The sequence below is a fragment of the Agelaius tricolor genome, unplaced genomic scaffold (genome assembly GCF_023055355.1).
Source record: "Agelaius tricolor isolate 1412-34295 unplaced genomic scaffold, bAgeTri1.0.p SCAF_4, whole genome shotgun sequence".
Classification (NCBI taxonomy): Eukaryota; Metazoa; Chordata; class Aves; order Passeriformes; family Icteridae; genus Agelaius; species Agelaius tricolor.
This window is the reverse complement of record NW_027269264.1, coordinates 14113097-14136631: the sequence shown is the minus strand read 5'-3', so window position 1 is coordinate 14136631 and position 23535 is coordinate 14113097. Positions and strand designations below refer to the sequence as shown.

The 23535-nt window shown below is 37.6% G+C and overlaps 1 protein-coding gene across 5 annotated transcripts in view; it reads right to left on the bottom strand.

Moving 5' to 3' along the window:
* HOOK3 (hook microtubule tethering protein 3) overlaps nucleotides 1-23535 on the bottom strand; it is an 85934-nt gene that overhangs the window by 4444 nt on the left and 57955 nt on the right. For 3 of the 5 annotated variants that reach the window (XM_071424663.1, XM_071424666.1, XM_071424668.1), the window contains 9 exons: nucleotides 20456-20596; nucleotides 18147-18234; nucleotides 13816-13893; nucleotides 13075-13109; nucleotides 12191-12273; nucleotides 10758-10858; nucleotides 8524-8628; nucleotides 8347-8418; nucleotides 6772-6908 (listed from right to left, as the gene is read on the bottom strand). In XM_071424663.1, the coding sequence (XP_071280764.1) occupies nucleotides 6772-6908; nucleotides 8347-8418; nucleotides 8524-8628; nucleotides 10758-10858; nucleotides 12191-12273; nucleotides 13075-13109; nucleotides 13816-13893; nucleotides 18147-18234; nucleotides 20456-20596 (840 nt within the window). Of the gene's footprint in view, nucleotides 1-6667; nucleotides 6909-8346; nucleotides 8419-8523; nucleotides 8629-10757; nucleotides 10859-12190; nucleotides 12274-13074; nucleotides 13110-13815; nucleotides 13894-18146; nucleotides 18235-20455; nucleotides 20597-23535 lie in introns of those variants that run through there. The other 2 variants (XM_071424664.1, XM_071424665.1) reach the window with 2 other exon arrangements.

The window sequence follows — 23535 nt, the reverse complement described above, 5'->3', positions numbered from 1 at the left end:
GTGCCCTTTCCTGACTAGAAATTCTTACCATGTTCTAAAAATAGTTGTCTGCCAATTTCTCTATTTTAAAGCCACCTGTTGAGGTAGCAAGACATAGAAGAAAACAGAAATGCAAGATGTGAGGGTAAATTCACTGAGCATAACCTGTCACTGCATCTGCAGCATCTTAGAGAGTGACACAGAGAATACAAAGCAGATTATAAATTTTAAAAATTGTGACCTGATTTAATGCTTATAATTATTCTGAGACTTTACTGATACTGCCAAACAAAAGCTTCAAAATCACTCTCAAAACCACTGATGCCTCCAGGAAATAAGTTTACTCTCCAGCTTACTAACCTTTTGTGGCTGTGAACAATAACCTCTGCTTTACAATATTTTAAATTATATAGCTGATTTTACATTCAAATCCAAGTCAAAAGTCTGATGGGTCTCATTACAACTATTTTATAACCCCATAAATACTACACCACTGGGGATTTTTTCTTAAAATTCCATCCACTTTCACAATCAGGTTAACAACATGAGCATGCTAGCAACTGGACTTTTATGTTAGCCCTTTTCTCTTCAAGTTATGTATAATCATTAGGAATTCAATTTCCATTTCCAGAATAAACTACTCTATATCTCTATACTGTATTCTTGTAATCTATACCAAGTGGAAATACTTGCTTTTGTAGTTTCAGATTTGTGCCATGCTACAGTAGTTAGCAGTTCTTCAGTGCTGACAAAGGTCTGCTTTTTTAACAATTAAAACAACCACTGTTCCTCTTTCTGAAATCACCTCATCTGATTGCGAAGGACCTCTCTAATGCAAAGCAATTAATAAAAGTCAGCACCGGAAAGGAAAGGCTGCCCAACTGACCTGTATCTCCCTCTACTAGCAGTATTTTTCACGTTTTATGGATCAGTCTCTGAGATCCATAGCAGCAAGACAGCCACAAGAACTTTTATCTGACAAATGGAATCTGTTTTCAGTCTGGAAATGACACCATATGCAAAGGAGACAGAAAGATATGCAATTTTCCAAACAACTTTACATGCACAGGAAACAGCAACAGAGCAAACTTCCGATTTGCCACCAAAGCCAACTAATGCAGAAATATCCTTCAGGGTAGTCCTGCACGACCTTGGCAAGGCCCAAAGCTGAAGATGGAATCTGGATCACAGTGAAGCCAACAGCAATACTATCCTCCAGCAGATGAGGACCCCACTTACAGCAGTCAGCACAAGCTCCTACTGATCCACTGACTACCATCTGACACCAGGACAATTTGTCTGGGAAGCTGTGTTGGCTACACTGTCAGGTGCTGTCTCAGTGCCCCACTGGACAGTATGATTTGTCAAGTTTCCTAGAGCCCTCCAATCAACACTCAGTCACTGCCTAATTCAATGAGCTGACACATTTTAAAAATGAACTTTATATCCCAGTATCTTTATGAATACAAAAAAAATCAAAGAAAAACAGGATGAAACTAGCTAAGTCCTCACTGTCTCCAAACAGTTCAATGGAGCTGGTAGCAGAGTAAATCTTTACAGGGTTTCACTGTACCAGATGCAAGAAGTCTGAGGTTGTGGTGACTGATAATGACAGCTTCTGCCTTATAGATGGGTAAAATCTCTAACAGTTACTCAATTAAGATTAAAATTGAATTAAAAAGATAAAAATCTTCTTTCTAGCTCAAAAAGCTCAGGTTCTTCATCATTCATTTTGAAATGAAAACCAAATGCAAGATGCTGAAAGAATGCTCTTCTCATTTTTGTACTGTCTAGTTGCTTTCATCTGTTTCCTCCACTTTCAGACCAAAGAAATCACACCTTATTGTTAGTCATAGCCTGCAGGATCACTGACAAACTTCTGCTACTTTTCCGGACTTCCAGAGGGAAGGAGGACCACAGGAGTAAGGAAATCCAATCAGCCATGACAGGATATGTTCTTGATTCCTTAAGAGTGACAAACTGGAAGCATGGCTAGGATCCTACCCAGAATATGACATTTGCTCCAAAAACTGTCACCACCTGGAAGTATATCCTGATAGATCCTTTTAGCTATTTATTTATCCAATGCCAGGTGAGGGAAATGCCTGCTAAATTTGGTTAGGAGATACTGAAGTTTATCAGTACAATCTTACTGCAAAACACAGAGTCCACATTCTACCTAAAACACATGTGCAAAACCCCATAAGAAGTCAGTATTGCATAGCTGACTGAGTGCAAAAATACCTCCCTCATCAATCCTTGCAAAAAGTCAATATGTTGGGCAAGAACAAAAAAAATCTCTATCTAGTAAGTAAAACTGAAATACTGTTCTGCTTCATAAGAAAAAAGAAAGTTATCCACATTCAGGGTAGTCTCCCTCCAGATCACTAAGAAGAAGAAAATCAAGTGGTGACATTAAAATATCTTACAACTACCAAATCACAGAAAATGTCAACACATCGGAAAAATTAAACCCACTCAAAATCATTCAGGAAGCTGTTAACTGTATAGTCTCATATATTAGGGAACACAGGAAAAGCAAAAGCTATTTGCACAAGTCAAAATACCAAGGACTTTAAAATTGCAAAAAAACTTTTAAATTTTCTTGACAGCTTACACATACTACTTACTATTTGAGATCATAATAAAGCAGTAATAGGAATATTCACTGTTAATTCTTTCATACACATATAAAAGTGCCAGTGCTCCTTACAGAACAGAGAGCCACAAGAAACTTGTGGCTTTAGAAGCATTACTGCTAACACGAGTGACACTTCAACAGGACAAGATTGCCATTTGATTATTTCAAAACAAAATAAAAGGCATCATGTAGCCATTATATATTTCCTTCATTTTATATATGCAAAGTTGTATGTTCCAGATGTGTGTTTACCTTTTTTTGGGGGTTGGGTTTCTTTCTTTTTTTTTTTTTTACTTATGGGATTTTTTTCCCAGTAAGTTGCTAAGAAACTAACTACTGGGTACTTATGAATACTTATGGGATGGGTACTTAACAAAGACAAAAGAAAGTGGCTGAAGTCGGGAGAGGAGTGTAGCATCTGGCTGCACTTCTTTTTTCTCGGGGAGTTGCACTGTGGATGGAACACACAACCCTTAAATTAAATTACTTCAGTTTTCACAGCACTTAGAAAATACACGTTATGATCCAGGTGGTTATGTGTTGCTATCAAGAAAAGAGGGAACTTGAATATTTTTTTTCTCTAATGTCTGACTGGATACGCTAAAAACTCAACTCTCCACAGAAGTACATGAACTTGACTGCATATCTGAACCCATCATCCTTTTAGGTCAGGAACTAAGCTTCAGCTCTAAAAAGTGAAAATATTTATCCTAAAAAAACCCCATTTATCTGCTATCTTTTATTGTCATTAATTAAAATCTGTAAGAAAGATTATTCTGGGCAGATCCTCAGCACAGTGCCCAGAGAAGTACTTTCATGAACTCCTCAGCTGTTTTACCCCCTGATCTGGAGAACCTTTTCTCTTTAAGCTCAGTTGTGGGGTCTTTTTTCTGTGGTGTGTCAGGACAGGATACAGCATTGGCTTAGTAATTACCACTACAATTTTGATGTAAATAGTCTTTCTCGCCTCAGGGGAAGAAAGTATTCCTAAAAACTTCTAATGTACTGAAAGAATTCTGCTCCATAGGCTGGGGCTGGGGCTTTTGCTTATATTCTTTAATTACTCAAGGTAAGACAAATAGGGAACATACACTGGTAGCTCTCCTGTGTATGCATTTGACTCCCTGGAGTCACAGTCTGAGCTCCTTCTTTTTCTTAATACACACTGATTACAAAGATACAAAACAAGGGAGCAAAATAATGAAGCTGAACCCTTTGAATAAAGAAGCTGTTCTTGTGAAAGAGAAGGTTTAATGATGTTCACCACCTGCATTCATCCACACACAAAGACTAAGAAGGGATGTATGCAGCAAATTAAAGAAGTAAAGCACTGAAGAAAAAAGGATTGAACTCCTCTTAACTACTAATAGAAGACATAACAAATGACTTACTAGAACCAGACAGCAACTGAGTATATTTCTTAAAGAGTGCAGTACATTTTTAGGCTTTTATATTCAGCACGAATTCTGGGAAATACCAGAATTTCTGCATGTTTGTAAATTCTCAAAGACAAAATGATTGTTCATTTGCCTAACAATTACTACGGGCAAAAATAAAGCTCAGATGCAATATGAGTTTTGTGTTGATCTTTGATGCTATATAATGATGCTATCTATTTTTGAAGAGAACCACAGAAAACACTTCAGTGTCTTATCTTCGAGGGAAAAGGAAAGACAGAATCACAAAGAGGAGAAAAGCCAACAACCACCAAGAAGCAAAAGAAGCTATGAGAGACTGGAAAGTAAAAGCCTAAGACAAGGTTTCTAACTAGCATCCGTTCATCTCCTAACCCTCAGTGGCATTAACCTGCCATCAAAACTTTGGAGGCAAAACAGTAAAAAAAATATTAACATAATAATTATAAAAGCAATTACTTTTATTCTAGTGTGCTGATTGTGTTCAAGTTCTTTTAGATCTGCACCTAAATAATAGCAATAAGTAATTAGATTACCAGACAAAATTGAGAGAAAAACTTCCCATTAAGGTTCCATCCCTTTCTTTCACTAACAGCCCTTGGCAGTTTTGTAACAGAAAAATTAGCTAGATTAAAATTAAAAAATTAAAATAGAGCTTTAGGTATTCTTAGGTTCTTGCTCTGGGTGATATAAAATGCTGTAACCTCAAGCAGGCACATCAAATTCCCCTAGAGGACTTGTCTTGCTCCTGTTCACATACAGCATGTAGTAAAGAGTTCTTCAAGTTATTAAAATCGATTGCACAACAAAATCAGTATCGCACATCAACTGTAATCATCTAGATGAGTACAGAAAGCATTTTGTATAAAGAGCATTTTGTATCTCAGTAAGAGACAGCAGATTGAGCATATCACCTCACTGAACTACAGAAATTATCTGCAACTTCCTTTGCATTGTTATCTTCCTGCACACAAGAAACTTGCCAAGTCTCATCTCATTTTTGCAAGCCTATACCAGTTATATACTGCATAAGTACAGAAAAGTTTTAGAAAACCATTTTTTCCTAAATGTGAGGAATAAAATTTAAAACTATATGTAGAATTCAGCATCTGTTTTCTGGGTGGAGTGTGTGGGGGTGTATGTGGGGGCATAACTGGAACTGAAAATATCTTTCAGACACATACTAAATGCATTTCTTAGAACAGATTAAAACAGATGATGCACTTGAGGATAAACCAATAGTACCTAAAAATGTCATTCTTTTTATTACCTTTTAATCTAGGAGTGCTTGTTTTAATTATCCATTGCTCATTCTACCCAAGTTTGAATTAAAACAGACAATCAGATGATTGATAAATGCTAGTATCTTTTCTCTAAAGGGATTTATGCAAAAAGAAACGTCTCAACTTAGAAGGGCATTAAAATCAGGTGAAAGAATAAATTTATAAACGGACTGCCCGTGCATTAGAGTCCAAAGAGTCTCTAAATGAAAACCTAAGTCTCTAAATTTAAAACTGAATCACAACAAGATGTATAAATATGAAACTTCCAGCCAATGCTCATGTTCTCTGTGTCCATCAATTCTTTGACAAAAATGATAAGGAATGCACAGAATTGGTCAGGAAAAAAAGCACAACTTTGTAGGAACAGAACCTAAATAGGAGGAGCCTCCATCCATTGATCAACATGAAGGTGTTACAACAATTAATCAGCTATGCACTAAAAAGGCAGTACAACAAATCACAGCCAGTTTCCAACAAAGTCAGCAATAAACTCACCTGAAGGCACTGGTACCATTAGTAAGGCAACTGATACAATTATACCCTGAATCAATATATTAAAAGCAAGTCTTTTAGTAGGGGATGACAACTGGAATACATTAACAATATTAACTGGGGCCTTGATCCATTACATATTGTTCATCCATAATCATAAAATTTTAAAACAAATGTTCTTTTTAAATGGATGATGGAGTAGCAGATTAGCACATCCTAAGTATTTCTCCACCTTTTTAGAATATGTATTTAATCATATGCTCGACAAAGAAGAGTGGAATAAACCATTTGAAAATATTCATCTCTACCAGCAAAAGAGGTAACACCAGTTGATAAAGAAAAACCTGGAAAAAATCATCCTGCTTCCCTAAACGCCAAGAATAAGAGCAAACTTTGAACTTCGGACATGAAAAAAATCCCCAATCTTTCTTTTTTGCATTGGTGAATTTTTAGCATGAAATATATTTCACAATATTATAATCCAACTTTGCATTTCTGTAATGAGATTTCAGCATTTTTCTGAAGCAACACAATAGGAGATGAAATAAAAAGCAAATTCCGTTTGAACAAAAACAGTCTTATAAAGCATAACAACCCTTATAGGCACAGAAGTACCAAATGTGATAAGAAATCTACATTGTCATATGGTCCACATAAGTTTTTTGTAAGAGACCAGGCTTCATACAAATAAGACTGTTATTATACATCACTCCTCTAGATGTTTTCAAAATTTTGGCACATTCAGAAAATGCAGAGAGAAATGAACTCCAAAAATTATAAGCAAGGGGCATAACAGAGCAATGAGAAAGCATAATATAACCCTTTCCTGAATGGTAAATAATAGCAGTAACAAGGGAGAAAGAGAAAGGATGCTGGTTTATTTTCCTTGAATGTTGTCACTTGCAATAGAAGTGGCCTGGATCACAGGGCAGTTTTCTTTCTAAGGGCAAGGCTTCTCTACCTTGCTGTTGCTGGCTGGACATGACCAGGGTAAGATCTCCTTGTGCTCGTGGCTTGCCTTTGTCTAGCCAGGAAGGACTGTCCTGAGCCTGTACTAGCCAGTCTGTCTTCTGCTGCTTTTTTATGCAGAGTCATCCCCTATGGACAAAGAGAATTTCACAGTGAATACCAATACAAAACATCTTTATTAATTCACATTTTGTTCATTACTTGTCTTCACACTGACTAAACTAGTTTGAATTCCATACACAAAGCATCTTATTTTCAAGGACAAAGGTAAGATATTCTTCTTAATACTTTGGGTGGAACTCTTCTCCTTCCCTGCTGTCATTCTCCAGGTTTAGAGTAACCACCTAAGAACACAATATATGCTTCTCATGGCAATTGGACAATTTCAAATGGACTTTCCCCAATTCCTGGCTCCTTTCAGGATGCTGACCTAGAAAAGTACTTTTCTTCTGAAAAAAGTTTAGGTATTTTAATCATCTGTGGGAACACCAACTCCTATGTCAGAAGCACATCTTGGGAGAGAGTATGTTCTCATCAGGCAAAAATGCAATGAGGAAATTGAGAAAGCTGCGGTGGGTTGTGCAGCTGTGCATAAAAGCAGAGGCTAATGAAAGAATAATACAGACAAAGCTATCAGTGACCATCTTAGCGTTCATGACAGATCACTGAACTGTGAGTCTTACCTCAGGCTTGTCTTCTACTGGTCAGGAGAACTAATATTACAAAATTGGTCAAGGACAGTGGTCATTTGAAAGTACCTTCAATATGTAAACCATTCAAACATCTGCCTGAGTTTAGACTTGCTATTCATGAAGACAAGAAGGATGTAGAACAGCAAGAAGAAAACTCTTCCAAAGGAATACAGAGAGGAGGAATTTGAATTCTATGATTGAGCAGAATGAAACATTAAAGTTATAGATGTCTAGAGCAGATGTCAAGTTACAGATGAAGAGCAGTTTCAATGCAACCAACCAGTCTGCCAAAGGGAAGTCTTGAACACATCTGATGTGGGTGACAACTCTCCTGGCACACAGGCCCAGCAAAAGCTGTATGGTTGCACAGACCCCATCTTCTATCCAAACTTTTCCTTGAATAATTTAAGTGAGGGTCTTGCTGATGTCCTCACTCTTTATATGGGGCTAAATTTGCACTCAAGTTAAAGGGGTCATTTCTCTGAGCACTCCAACTGAATTGCAAGTAAGATGAATTGCTTTGATTGTGCCCCTTCATTAGAAACAACTGGAAGACTGGAAAGTGGTGAATTAAAGTAAATTTGAGGACTATAATTTGTATAAGTGAAGGGCTGGGATTACAAAATAGTGATCTGAGCCATTTCTGATTTTCAAATTCTGAAAATTATGAACTTCTTTTTTTTGTTTTCCAGAAGGTTATTATAGGAACAGACTCTTACATAGAGATAACTTAGGATTACTAAAAATTGCTTCTGTGTATGTGTGTTGGAAAATGCTTATCAAACAAAAATACTGTTATAAACATGCCAGAAACAAATAGTATTAATAGTTTCTTTTTTTTATATTTTCAATTAAAAGGTTTGTGAGATTCTTACCATGTTGTACCAGGCACTAACAATATATTTCTCCTCCATTTCTCTTTGACTTTTTGTTTTCTCATACTCTTTCTATAAAACAAAAAAATCCATATATTTAAAGCCAAAGTATAATAGACATATTAGTCTCTAACTAAAAACAATGAGTTTTTACCACAAAACCGCAACAATTACTACCTCCAGCGAATGAAGCATTCTGTCCCGCTCCTGCAACTGATTTTTCAGTGCCTGAATCTCAGGAGCAGCACCCTGGTTCTGTTTAGGATCTAATGTGCGGATGACCTGTTAGAGAAAACCAGTTTGATTTTTATTAAATCATGGAAAAGCAATCTTGTTAAGGAATTAAAACCTTTTAAGTCAGGTTAAAAAATTTTTAAAAAGTAACTTAAAATATGTCTACCTCTCTCATCAACTGTGACATATTAGATCATCTAAACCTTCTTTTACAGGGACTGGGAAACAAAACTACTGACAAGAAAAAGTGATAGGTAAAAGGTTTAGTATCCCAGACTCACATTTGCAGTTCCTAACTCCAGGCTACATCTCCTTGGGGCCATAGTGACACAAACAACTTCTATAAGGTTTCTCTTTTCATAGCTATGATTTTCCTGCCTGTCAATTTCTCCTGCTTGAAGAAGGATTGCTTCTGTCCTTATGGATATTTGCCATGCTTCACCTACCTGGGGTACCAGGTACTGTAACTTCTAGGTAGCTCTGTTAGCCAAGCACTCTGTGGTACATGCATAATTGTTATGCTACTAAAAAGATGAAGGGACACATGCAGTTGTATGTGTCATCCAAGAGTGCTAGCAAACAGAGCTAAACCAAGAACAAACCCAGCAAATTGCCTGAATTATTAAGTCTTTAATAGAAAATGACTTGAAACTCTTTAGCAACCTCTGGCTATACAGAAACAGACTTCTCTTTTTTTGTCTTTCTACCTATTTCAGAGTTGTGTCCAGATGCTGAAATAAAAGAATGCTTTAAATTTAAATGAGATATTTTTACCGTATGGTAAACATATAAATCCTATGAGGAGTGGCTGAGGGAACTGGAGGTTCCCTCCAGTTTAGCCTGGTTTAGCCTGGAGAACAGATAACTCTGGGAGCCCTTACACTCTCTACTTGAAAGGAGGTTGTAGCCAGGTGGGAGCTGTGGCCTCTTCTCCCAAGCAACCAGTGACAGAATGAGACAACATGGCCATAAGTTTTGCCAGGGAAGGTTTAGGTTGAATTGTTAAACACAGGAATGGGTTGCCTAGGGAGGTAGTGTACACATCCTTGGAGGTGTTCATGGAATTGGATGTGGCACCTAATGCCATGGTCTAGTTAACACAGTTATGATCAGTCAAAAGCTGACTTGATGATCTTGGAGATCTTTTCCAACCTAAATGATTCTGTTTCTATTCTATAAAAGCATGTTATTTTTCTAAGAAAATACTCATTAGACCTGGATATACCTTCCATAGTGGAAGACTATAGTCTTCCATAGTGGAAGACTATATTGATTCAACAAAAAAACCCTGTGCACCAAAACCCATCAATAACTACAAAAAGAAACAAAAAACCCCAGCCAACCCAAACACAAATAAAATGAAAGCTGATAAGAAGATTACAAAAAGTTAACCTAAGTAATTAATGCTACTGTCCTATAAAACACCGTTTAGTAAAACTGCATACAAATATACAAATCTTACTGAAAAGGGAAATGCTGTCTTTCAGTGGAATATACTCTAAGACAACAACAACCAATATAAAATGCAAGGGCAGGGGGGATTGAGGAGAAATTTTTTTTAGACTTTCTGAGACATTTCACAAGAAATCATTCAGGAAACTCCAAAGAAGTAAAGTAAGAAAGCATACAGTTTTGGCAAATTAGGAACCTACTTACAGATTCCAATGTAATGGAATGCATTTAAAGTCATATACTTTTAAGATATACTTTTATACACTATATATAAAGTGATATACTTTTAAGATACTCAAAATAACAAAGTATAGTAAGAGAAGAAATCGGACTAGGAGTAAGACCACAGTATTGCCATTTCAAAGCTAGTAGTATACCCCTATCCCCAAAACTTAAATATTAGTCATCCTTCTTGACAGAAGCATATATTAAGCAATAAAGGCAAAAGAGAATGCTGAACATCATTAGAGAAATCTAACAACTACTGAAGGCAATTCAGTCAAAAAGGTGACTTTACTGCAAAAAAGCATCAATAAAAGAGTCTCAAAAATGGGGTAATCTTTTGCAGAATTTATCCATATTAAATACTAAAACAATGACAATCAATGGAGCTTCCTTCTCTTTAACTTATTCGTGTGTATACAGATAACTCCTTCATTTTTATTCCCACACAGTGGACACATAATACAGTCTCTGTCAGACAGGTGTGGAACATATCAACTTACACTTTTGGCCTTTTCCAAATACTTTTTGTATCGTTCTTCCATTTGTTTCATTTCCTCCTCCTTTTTCCGTAGAGCTTCTTGCAATTCCTCAATTTTAAGTGCTTTATGTCAGGAGATGCACACATTGGAAAATAACATCAGTTTATTATGCATACTTTTATATTTTACAACAGACACTTAAGACACAGCTAAAACATATTTCAGTTAAGAAAAGCTGACAAGAAATCTGATGTGGCAGGTATCACAGATTTAATTACTGTATAGCTCAAACACATTAAAAATATGTACTCCTATAAAACCTCATAAAATGGAGTTTTTGGGATATAATTTTGCTTTCAAAAACTCTGACAAATAAAGAAAAATGGAATCATAAAGCAATCACATCACTGAACACATTTAGAAAATGGGTTTACTGATGACTTACAGCTACTATAATATCTTAGCATGTATTACAGGCAAATATGATTTTTTTTGTTTTATGGAAGCGGAATAATTCCTAAGAGGCACAACTCCTGCTTAAATCTACTAAACTGTAACATGGATATACTAAATTAAATTTTCTCCTCACATTTTCTTAAGCAGCAGTTGAGACCAGTAGGACAATTAATTGCACAGATTTTTTCTGTGTTGGTATAAGAATATGTCAAGCCACTATTACTTCTACATCTTCTATACAACTTCTCAGATCTCAGAAAACAACACGATATTTTTCTGTTTTTTGCTCCATCTCAGTATGAATAAAGTAATTTTACCACAAACCAGAAAAGCTGCCATTGGTTACAATCTTTTGCCTTATTCTAGAATAACTAGTCTTTTGAAAAACCCAGACTACCTCCCTCATTACTGTTCTGAAAAAACATAGTAATAATGTGCTAAAAACCAGCTAGATGCTGGATTCTGAATACCCTCTGAGCAATATGATACATATCTTACATTCTCTTTGACCAGTAATGGAAAATTTGCTCTAATTACAACACATTTTTGAAAACACATTGGAGGAATATACATTGGAAATAAAAGTGCTGTTGTCAGTGACAACAGCAAGGATCTTCTAAACTAGAGTCTTATGAGACATGACAATTCTGGACAGCTGAGGTTCAATGGCAGTGAGCTGGTATTTCTATGGCCAATGCAACTGGGGTTTGGGACTAGATGATCTTTAAGGTTCACTCTAACCTCTTTGAGGTTCATTCTAACCTCATTCTACAATTCTATGATTTCTTACTATAAGTGTTTCTAAAATGTGATTCCCATGCATTTCAAGTGTTAAAAGCATCTTTTTGGTTGCCCTAGTTTCCAGAGAAATTTAACATGTCACTTCTATTAAAAACATACATTTAGCTTACCTGACACCTCCTTTAGGCATTATAATTAAAGATGTTGCACCTGAAATAATTTACAAAGAAAAGAAATGGACTGCACATGTAACTCACAACTGTTGTTGCATCTTGGTTCCAAATCTTCAATGATAGCTCGTTTCTTCTGTAGCTCATTGTTAGCTTCGTGGAGCTTCTCTCTGTTACAAACCACAGAAGCACATATTGTTTCCCCAGCAGTATTACTGTGCTTGAAATGAGTGTTAAGCAGAACAGAAAATCCTCAGGGAGAGATTATTTCTATGGACATGATTGATTTTTTTTTTTCTACAGAGCATGAGGACAAGTGACAATATCACTGTAGAAATACTTGTTAGTTAGGATGAAAAACATTGTTCTGTATGGATAGCTGCAACAGCAAACAACTTCTTTGTCAATAAGTGTACTTAATATAGAACTTAGAGTTAATTGTACAATGAGGGCCTAAAATGAATAGTCATAACTGATATTACATTGAGGCAAGAATGGCTAAACCCAAAAGCAACAGAAACTTCTTTTTGCAAGACAGTCAAAAAGCAAATATTCTTTTAGGGAAGTAAAAGATGTGCAAAAATAGCACAATAAAATGGCAGCACTTCCTAAAGTATTACTTCTATGCCATAATGTATAATAAATAGTAAACAAACTAATTTTGTTCACATTAACATGCTTCCTTCAGAAAAAAATTACTTTGTTCTCTTGAGCAAAGATTTGCACAATGTTAAGCAAAGTTTTCTACCCAACACAAAATGATGGTTCCCTCATTGCTCTTAATTTTGCAATGGTTTTCTATGGGAAAAATTAGAATCTGAACAGCAGATTCCCAAATATTCCCGTGTTACCTAATCTCTCTTGGTTGCATATTTTCCAGATCCATCAGAAATGACTGTCTGCCTTCCTCACTATATAGAAAAACATATAATTTCAAACTGTAAACAAAATAGGGAAACAAAAATACTTACAGATGTTCTTCAAGTTTCTTTTTCAGAAGAACTGACTAAAATAGAAAGTTAAATGTTTTATTTTAATATACTGTGAAGCTTTAATGTATTTTTAAAATTACTTTAAAACATGCAATTTTGACATTCCAACCAAAATCCAACTTTTTTACTTCAGTTTTACTGAATCACAACTGTAAAGCATCTGTGGTACCTTTCTCTTCACAGCTGTGTGACTTTAGTAAAATTAGAACCCTTCAGAACTTTACAAGTATTTTCCCAGGAACTAGATCAATAAAAGTAAGATCCATAAATGATAGAATTCTAAGGCAGTTGTTATAATTTGTTCAGTACTTTGTATTGCAAAGTGCAGCAGAATTTGCAAGGAAAGCTGTTCTACCAATATTGCATTGCAACTTGCATGAAGTCATGTAGCAAATTAGTTGAAGTAAATTCCCATCCCCACAGAAACTAGAAGGAGTAGAGTATTTCTAACTGCAGTGTAGCAAAAATGTCACCTTTTTTGTGTTTCTTATCTTTATTGATTACAGACACATAAAAATCACCATACAACTTACAGTGTTCCACTTCCCGGTTAAATCACATTTAGATAAGCTCCTTGAATAAAAACTTTGGAAATAACTTTTAAATTTTAAACTCACTTCATACATAGTAAGTATTTTTCAAAAGGAAAAAAAAAAAACCAAACTCATTAAATGTCTATGAACTGAAAGTAGTGTTAAGTAAATAGAAAGCCATACTCACAATAGCCTTGAGCAGAAGCCCATGCCAAGAAACAGAGATGACATTAGTATAAAGCAAAACAGCAGCCAACAGAAGAAACTATTTAGAAAGTCATGAACAGAAAAAGTTAAAGCTATGCATTTTTCACGCATGTGCAATTTCTTCCTCTGTTCTCATGAGTAATTTTCATCTTGTAACATTTTCTAAAACATGTCACTAAACCCAAAAATATAAAAAGAATAAAGAAGCACATTTACAAATCATTGTGTTTAAATCAGAATTCCAAAGGAAAGCAACTTCTATTTAGGAAAGTAATTTTAAAACAAAAATCATATAACTAAGAAAACCAAGGAAAATAGACAGTCTGTTGGGCTACAACTAGAATTAAGAGATGGCGGGTGTTTTTGTGGTGTGATGCTGAATTGTGTTATTGCCACACTGATTGAATACAAAGCAAATGTAGAATATTTAAATCTGCAACTGCCTTTTTAATTTGTATTTATACACTATTAATCACATAGGAGGGTTAGGACATGACTGATGGTCCACAACACCATCAAAATACAAGATAAAATAATCAACAAAATTATTTCATTTTTTTTCTCCAATCTTCTTTCTACAAATATTTAGTCACCTTGCTAACAGAAAAAATTAATATGTGCACTCAAAAAACTTTTTACTTTGGTTATACTTCAAAATATTGTCTTTGATCACATTCCTGGGGCACGTTTTTACATTATTACAAAAGAGATTTTCTTATTGCATGACAAGAAAGGTGGGGAGCCATAAAAACAAGTCAACACAGCTCTACTGATCTCAGTAGAAATTTGCAGCAGCTAAGGATCTGCAGGTTTCGACCATTGCCTTCTTTCTTTTTTGCAGTCCTCTGAACAGCTGCAGCAACACTACCCTTTACGTAATCAAAAATATTGGTATGCTTCTTTATCAGTCACAAATCATTTGAACTGTCCCCATCACTTGTACCTGATCATTTAGGGGACTACCGGCTGACTGGGAAGGGGAAAAACCTGGAAGCAGTGCTCATTTCCCTAAGATAACAAAATCAAAATTGAACTCAGCTTTTTTTTTGCATCCTTTTATTGCACTTGGGTTTATCTTGAAACAAACACAACTAGTACCCAACACTGATTCCACTGGTGTATTATTTACCTAGTATCTGCACTGTTGAGGGGGTAACCTTTCTCCCAGCTAGACAGATCATGTTTTCATACTCAAGAAACTAATTGTGATAAACAGCCTAAACAATTAAAAGAAGTAGAAATGAGTTTACCCACATTAACTGACCCAAGACACATGATTAAGAAAGAGACTAAAACACTCAATGTGCCATTCTAGGTACCCAAAGATCCTGTATATACTTGGCAGATAAAGTCAGATAGATCACTCTAAAAATGGGCAAAGACTACTTCTGGGATTTTTGCAGTATCAAAAGTAAGCTTTAAAGACTGATAAAAATCTAAAGGGTAATTGCTATAATTGTTGTTCTCTCCTAGGAAGACAAGTCTCCTAAACACTACAGAAAGAAAAGTCTTTTTGCTTGAAGCTCCCTTAATGCTTAAACAAACCAAAGGAACAAGTCTGTCCTATTTTTCAGGGCAAAATTTGGTTTAATTTTAGATGTTAAAGTTAGGGGCAGATGGTTAGGTTCTGGCCTGAGGTTAAGCCAACTTAGCAGGGCATGGGTCATCATGTCAGAAGACTACTGGATGAGATCAGTAACACTATGAGGTGATGAAAGTCACAAAACAACACCATGATGGATGGTCAGATTTTCAAGAATGCTGAGAGTAATGACAGAATGGTTTGGGTTGGAATGGACTTTTAAGGGCCACACAGTCCAACTCCTTCAACAAGCAGGGACTCCTTCAACTAGATCAGGTTGCTCAATGCCCTGTCCAACCTCACCTTGAATATTCCATGGATGGGGCATACACAGCTTCCCTGGGTAACTTGTTACAATGTCTCACCAAATGAAAAAGTGAATGAATTTCATGGCTAACTGAAGAGGTAACAGAATTCTGGGGACCTTTTAGGGAGGTGGTTATCAGTAACAGCATGTAAGGCCAAGACTGCATATGTTACATTATAAAAAACATTAGGTGTGGGATGGATTTAACAAATGGTTCAGAAGTAACTAAAGGCAGGGTGTGTATATAGGAAGCAATTAGGGCAGAGAACAGGAGAACGAGGATGATAAAAGACAGTGATAAGACATGCAAATTATGTAGTCAAAGCTGTTCAGATAACTGTTGAGTAGCCCCATATGACTACTGCATTCTGGGGGACAATAAATCAAACCTGTTCTGAGCACACCAGAATCATCTGAGTTGATTCTATAGTCTGAAAGATGGGCGTAAGGAGGCCTTTGCCTGGCTGGCAGGGTAACATAACACTCCAAATGAACCAATCATGCATCCCAACAGAATGTGCCAGAGCCCATTACTGTGCAGGCTCAACGTTACACAGCTGCCTTCCACTGCACTTCAGTACAAAGTCAAAGCTGTTTGCCCTTGTGGACCTTGGCACAGAGCATGTAACACTACAAGGACACTTGCCTAGGTTACGACACTGCTTCTACCCCTTCTTGGGCATGCCTAAAAATAACTTCAGCTTTAAAATAAAACAAAACTTAAAAAAACCAAACCAAATCAACCAACCAACCAAACAAAAAAACCCAACAAAACTGAGCTCTCACCATACATTTCAGGACTGAATTAAAATGAATTTTCTGGATTGAGCACATTCCCAGTCTAAGTACATAAAAATATGAACCTCAGTGCAATTTTGCATAAAAATAGCAAAAAACAGAGGAAATGAGCTGAAAATTATGTACTGGTAAATTGTATGCTATGTCTCTCCTATTGCTTTTTCTTATTTTTCTGAAGAATCATTCTTTTTGTATGGCTATCCTACAGATTACTCAGGTAGTCTCAGCCCAAATGCGACCCACTTGAGCAGCTGGGTTTAACTTCTGAGGTTTGCTCTGCTTTACATGGGAGATTGCATGAGGAGACCACAATGGTTCTTGCATCTTCAATATTTCCCTGAGTCTACACTCACTTTTTTACTTCCTTAAGAGTAAAATAAATTCTACAGATTTAACTCAGCAAAACAGGCCATGGGATCAGTGCCTATAAACTACCACTGCTATGGTCAGAAGACATGAGTGCAGACACACCCTAAATTACTGACCCAACCAGAGCCTCAAAAGGGACACAACTGAAATTGCAGTAAATAAAGCTGAATACAATTTGACAGAGATCATTTACAAAACTCAGTATCTGAGAATAATTCTTTCATATTCTTGTTCACCCTGAAAAGATTTTGGCCAATGATCAAGACAACAAAGAACATCTCAGAATAGACCTATTTTAATTTGCATTCTAAAACACATTGTAAGTTACTCAGGAAAATAATCTTGATGAAAATCAACTAGGTTTGATTTTTAACATTCATATAGTTTATTCTGAAAATTTAAAGGGTAAACTAAATTTAATATACTCTTAAATTTAAATTTACATAAGCATCTAATAAAAAAACTTTCACTATTTTATATAAATTAGTTAAAACAAACCCACAAAAACAGAAATCAGCACATTACAGTTTGTTGCCAGTTAGCAACATGATACACTGAGATTGTGAGCATACACTATGCATGTACAGTCCAACAAATCACTGCCTTCAATAAAGTTCTAGAGCTTCTTTTTTGAAATACAGGAGATAAACAACTTTTTAGTGGAAGACTGAAAGTTGTTTTTCACGCTAACTCAGCTACAATGTGTACTCTTACATTTAAAATAAAGTTAATCCTGTATACAGAAACAGGAAAAACTGCATTGTGTTGAGGGCCTAATTATTTTACTTCTTTTATAGTTTTGAACTGCCTGGCTTTTTTCATTCTGAGATTACATTTACATGAAGAATTACAAACCTTTCAGTGGCTGGAAAGGTCTTTCATTAAGAAAACTAAACCCAAAACAACTTCAGATGCTTTATTCATGGAGAATCAACATTTTCTCAATTCCCTGCAAAGCTCTCTATTCTAATTAAATAATTTAAATGCTGAGTTTTCTATTGCAACAGACACAATTATTCAAATTAAACATGTATGACACCTTCTCTACATAGGATGTTTTTTTATTCTAGACAATTGTCTTACATCCTAGTTAGAGAAGCACAATTTATTGGTAAGACCATGCAAGTAAATACGCAAAACTACTAGAAATCTCAGTTTGTATAATTCTTTTACTTTTTTTTTTTTTTTACAAAAAGGTGAAAGTTTCAAATATGGTAACTAATTGAATGTAAGTTTGATGTACATTTCTACTTACATCTTCAGCTTTTGAACCTTGATCCTGCAAAGATTTTTGTAGTTCTTCAACCTGGGACTGTACTTCCAGAAGCCTCTGATTTACCAATCTAGGAAAGAGACATAATTTCTTTTTCAGAAAAAAAACCAAACTGCAAGAGGCAGTCTCAGATTTTTATCAATTTTTAGTGTCCAGTGTTTCCAGATCATCTACACAAAAAAGTGCAATACTATAAATTACTCACAAGAAAATTACAGAAGTAGTTAAGAGCTTACAGCAGTTCCAGAGATTAAAACATTCAGATGTTCATCCAGAACATTCTCATATTCCTCAAGGACAACATAAATGCGTGCAGAAATCAGTTCTATATACATGAAAGAAGACCTTTTAACAGTCAGTTTTATACTGTGAGAGAGTTACTAGCTTATGCTTCTACACGGTCACAGAACCCTATAAACCTGTAGGTTGCAAGATATGTCCACAGGTTGCCTAGATCCAACCTCCTCCTTAAAGCAGGTGCATTTACAGCAGATTGCTGGGAATCATATCCAGTACCAGGTTTGGGCACTTGTAAGGACAGAGGTCAAACAGTCTCTCTGGGCTTCTCTACTAGAGCTTGGACCCATACTCTGTATTTTGTCTGTTGCCTCTTGTCCTCCCACTAATAATCTCTTGAGAATAGACCAAATCTGTCTTCTTTCTACCTTCCTATCAGGCAGATGCAGTTCACAGTACTCTCATCTATGTCACCTTTCCTTTGGCCTGGACAAACCCAGTTCTCAGTTTTATCCCACCTATCACACATTACAGTGTCTCTCACCTTACCAGTATTCTGCTGCACTTCTATACATCCACATCTCTCTGGTACTGTGGAATCCAAAACTACATGCTCTGTCCAGATGTGATAAGTACTGATCATCATTATAAGTACTGATGAGGTGAACAATCATTTTCACAGATTGACGGCCTGCACATCAGTGAGGACTGTCCAGATCACAGTCAACTGCAAGGTCCCCAGATAACACATCCTCCTTTGCCACTCACTAGGACCCCAGGGCTTTTGCAGCAGAGCTGCTCCACTGCCAGGGACAGTTCATTTCTCTGGACTGTTGAGCTCCTCTGAGTAACAGTTTTCCCTTTCAAAACGACATCCCAAAGTGGTATCATTCTCAAACTTGTAAGAGTACCCCTTTCATCAGTGAAGTTATCAATAAAAGTAACGAACAGTGCTGGTACTGATGACTGAGGAACTGGTTTCCAGCTGGGTTTCATTTAACTGACAATACTACTTTAGGCTCAGCTGTCTGTTCATTGTCCAATCAATTTTTTTTTGCTCACCATTTAACTGTCCACTTATTTAGTTTATATCCAGGCATTCTGAACATAAGGATAACATGGGACATTTTATCAAAGGCTTTGCTAAAGCTAAGTATTGTCCTCTCACCCCTCTTCACATATGCAGTCATTTCACTGTCAAGGCAACTGGATTAGTTAGGCATGATTTGCTCTGAATAAATTCACGTTGACATTTGCTAATTAGTTTCCTGTCCCTCATGCAGCGGAAAATAAATTCCAGATGGACTTGCTTTGCAAAATTTCCAGAAAGCGAGCTGTGGCTGACCAATCTCAATAGCTCCTCATGCTCTTTTTCTTGTCCTTCTAGAAGGTGAGTGCAGTATTTACCTTTTCTCAGGCTTCAGGCACCTCCCCCAGTTGAAGGGGAAGATTGGGGAAGATTAGATAAGTAACAGATTCAGATTCAAAGCTTAGATACAAAGCAGCTTCACATCACTATCAGCCAAATACTGTGGCATCCTCTGATGCACTCTGGTCTCACAGATGTCTCTATGCTGATTGGTCCAATCAGCAGGGTCAGCTAGAGAAGGCTGCCAAAGGAACATGTCCTGTTGAGTTTTAAATATCTGCAAGGATGGAGACAACCTCTCTGGGCAACATACTTCAGTGTTCAGCAGCCCTCACAGCAAACAAAAAAGGTATATTCTCACATTCAGATGACATATAATGTATTTTAAACTCTGCTCACACCCTCTTGCCATGTTACTGAGTATTACTGACAAGAGTCTATCTCCACCTTCTTTAGACCTTCCCATCATACACTTTGATAAGATACATTGATAAGATGTAACCTAAGCTTTCTCTTTTCCAGGCTACAGAGTCTCTATCCCTCAGATTTTACTCAAACAAAAGACTCTACAGTCCTATGATAACATCCTTGGGGCCTCTCACAGGACTGATTCCATCAAATCCATGTCTTTCTTCTGCAGATGCCTGTAGGAAGGTCAACTGAAGCAGAGGACAAAATTTCTTACCTGTTTTCTGTCTCCAGTTCATTCTTCCGTAAGTTTGCATCATCAAGAAGGCTCTGCAACAAGGCAATCTTCTCATTGTCAGAACCTTCTTGGTTCAATTTTAACATCTTGTTCTCATGCTGAAGGCGGATGAGTTTCTCCCTAAACACATACAACACAATTTTTTAAAAAAAAAGGAGTATCAATATCTACAACAAAGAAAACAGTTTACCATAGGAAGTAAAGTAACAACATAAATGTCAATTTAAAGCAGATGCTGCAACAACAATCATATCTTCAAACACCCAAATACAAACCCAACTTAAATTGTAATTGCAGAACACAGAACACAAGGAAATTACCTCAGTGCTCCCATCAGATCTCAGAGTACAGCTCAACAAATATATAGGGAGAACAGAGAATGCAAAACTTAATACCAAGTGTGAAGAAAGACTAATCTCAGCTGCGACTAAACTACTGCATTATCCTGAGCAAGTAATTTCAACCCTTAGTCTTTTTACACAGAATCACAGAAACATTTGGGTTGAAAAGACTCTAAGGTCATCAAGATCCAACATAAACCCAGCACTGCCAAGTCCACCACAGAATCATGTCCCTTAAGCACCATGTCTACAGACCTTTTAAATACCAGGGATGATGACTCAATCACTTCCCTGGGTTCAATGCTTGATAACCTCACCTGGTGAAGAAATGAGTCCTAATATCCAATCTAAACTTCCCTGGCACAGCATCAGGAAAAAAGACCAACCCCCACCTCATTACAACCTCCTTTCAGGTAGTTGTAGAGAATTATAAGCTCATCCCTGAGCCTCCTTTCTCCAGGATAAACAACCTCCTGCTCCTCATAGGACTTAAAGCTCTAGACCCTTCTCTAGCTCTATTGTCCTTCTCTGGACATGCTCCAGCCCCTCAATGTCCTTCTTGCAGTGAGAGGGTGCAAAACTGGACATGGGATTTGAGGGGTGCCCTCACCAATGCCAATTACAGGGGGACAATCCCTGCCCTGGTCCTGCTGGCCACTCTATTGCTGATACAGGCCAGGATGCCACTGGCCTTCTTGACCACCTGGGCACTCAATGGTTCATGTTCAGCTGCTGTCACCCAACACCACTAAATCCACACCAGAACAACAGGTGCCATCCACAGGGACCTGGACAAATTGAAGAAGTCGGGCATGAAAACCTCATGAGGTTCAACAAGGCCAAGTGTAATGTCCTGCACTTAGCCTATGGCAATCCCTGGTATCAGCACAGGCTGGGGATGAGCAGATGGAGAGCAGCCCTGTGAGAAGGACTTGGGGGTGCTGGTGGGTGAGAGGCTGGACATGACCCAGCCATGGGCACTCCCAGCCCAGAGAGCCAAACGTGTCCTGGGCTGCATCCAGAGCAGCGTGGGCAGCAGGGGAGGGAGGGGATTCTGCCCCTCTGCTCTGCTCTGGTGAGAGCCCACCTGGAACCCTGCATCCAGCTCTGGGGTCCCAGCACAGGAAGTATGTCAGCTAATTCAAGTGAGTCCAGAGGAAGCTGCTAAGGTGATCAGAGAGATGGAGCACCTCTATTAAAACAGGCTGAGAGAGCTCAGGTTGCAGTTGTAGATCAGACTACAGGGATACCTTAGAGCAGCTTTACAGTGCCTGAAAGGAGCCAACAACAGAGCTGGAGAGAGATTTTTTACAAGAGCGTGGAAAGACAAGACAAAGGAGAGTAGTGTTAAACTGGAAAAGGGTGGTTTAGATTAGATATGAAATAGAAATTCTTTACTTTGAGGGTTTGGAGGCAATGGCAAAGGGAGTTCTGGATACCCCATACCTGGCAGTATTCCAGGATAGGTTGGATGGAAATCTGAGCAACCTGGTCTACTGGAAGGTGTCCTTGCCCATGGCACAGTAGGTGGAACAAGATGATCTTTAAGGTCCCGCCTAACCCAAGCTGTTCTATGACTCTACAATTACTTCCCACTGTGCATCTTTTCAGCCACTCTTCTCCAAGCCTGCAGCACTGTACACACTATTGTGATCCAAGGGCAGGACCTTGGCCATGCTAAACTTCATACAACTGTCCTCTGTCCACTGATACAACCTGTTCAGATTCCTCTGCAGTGCCTTTCGACCCTCCAGCAGATCAACACTGTCCTGAGTAACCCAAAATGTTATTGTATTCCATATCTATCTGTGACCAAAATTGTTACTCTCCTGCAGCTGGAAAACAGAATGGTGGGGCAGGGCTGGGGGGTTGCCCCGGGCTCTTTAAAAGTTGAAGCACTCAGGCAGAACCATTCTCTGCCCATTCTGGTGGACACTTAGTTCTTTCTTGCCCCTACTTGCTACAGTAGCAAGTCGAGATGCTCTCTTTCACAATCAAAAACTGTTTCAGAGTGAATTTTGCAACACCCATAGGCAGCCACTCCCTCAGTACCCTTCCCTGGATGCCACCCAGGCCCACGGACTTGCAGGTGCCTTAGTGGCACAGCAGGTAGCATAGCTGTAAGTAGGCATAGCATAGCGGTTTCCTCCTGTATTGCGGAAGCTTTATTCAGTTTCTTGCATTTCTCTTCCAGATCAGTGGTGTTAATATCAAAGACTGTGGCAATGAAGGCTTTAAGTAGATCAACTTTCTCCTTATCCTTTACTGGTATGGTTCTTCTTGCAATCAGTAAGGGATTGAGATTCTCCTTAACCCTCATTTAATTAAGTGAATGTATTTATAGAAACATTTTTTAATTGTGTTATCAGCAGTAGCTAGAATAAGATCTAGTTGGGCTCTGGCTCATCTAATTTTCTCCCTGCATAACAGCACAACATCTCGGTATACCTCCTGAGTGGCTTTGCTCCTTCTTCCAAACACAATACAATCTTTTTTATTCCGAGTTCTAGCCAAAGCTCTCTGTGCAGCCAGGCCAGTCTTCCCGGGTCACCATTTGGCACATGGAGACAGCCTGCTGCTCCTGCACCTTAACCAGTTCCTTCCTGCCTCCCAGATTCCTTTGCCCTTCAGGACTGACTTCCAAGCAACTCTGTAAACCAGACCCTGCTTGGTAAACGGGTCACAGTCTGCCCTACAGAATTCCAAAGTGGAGGTTCT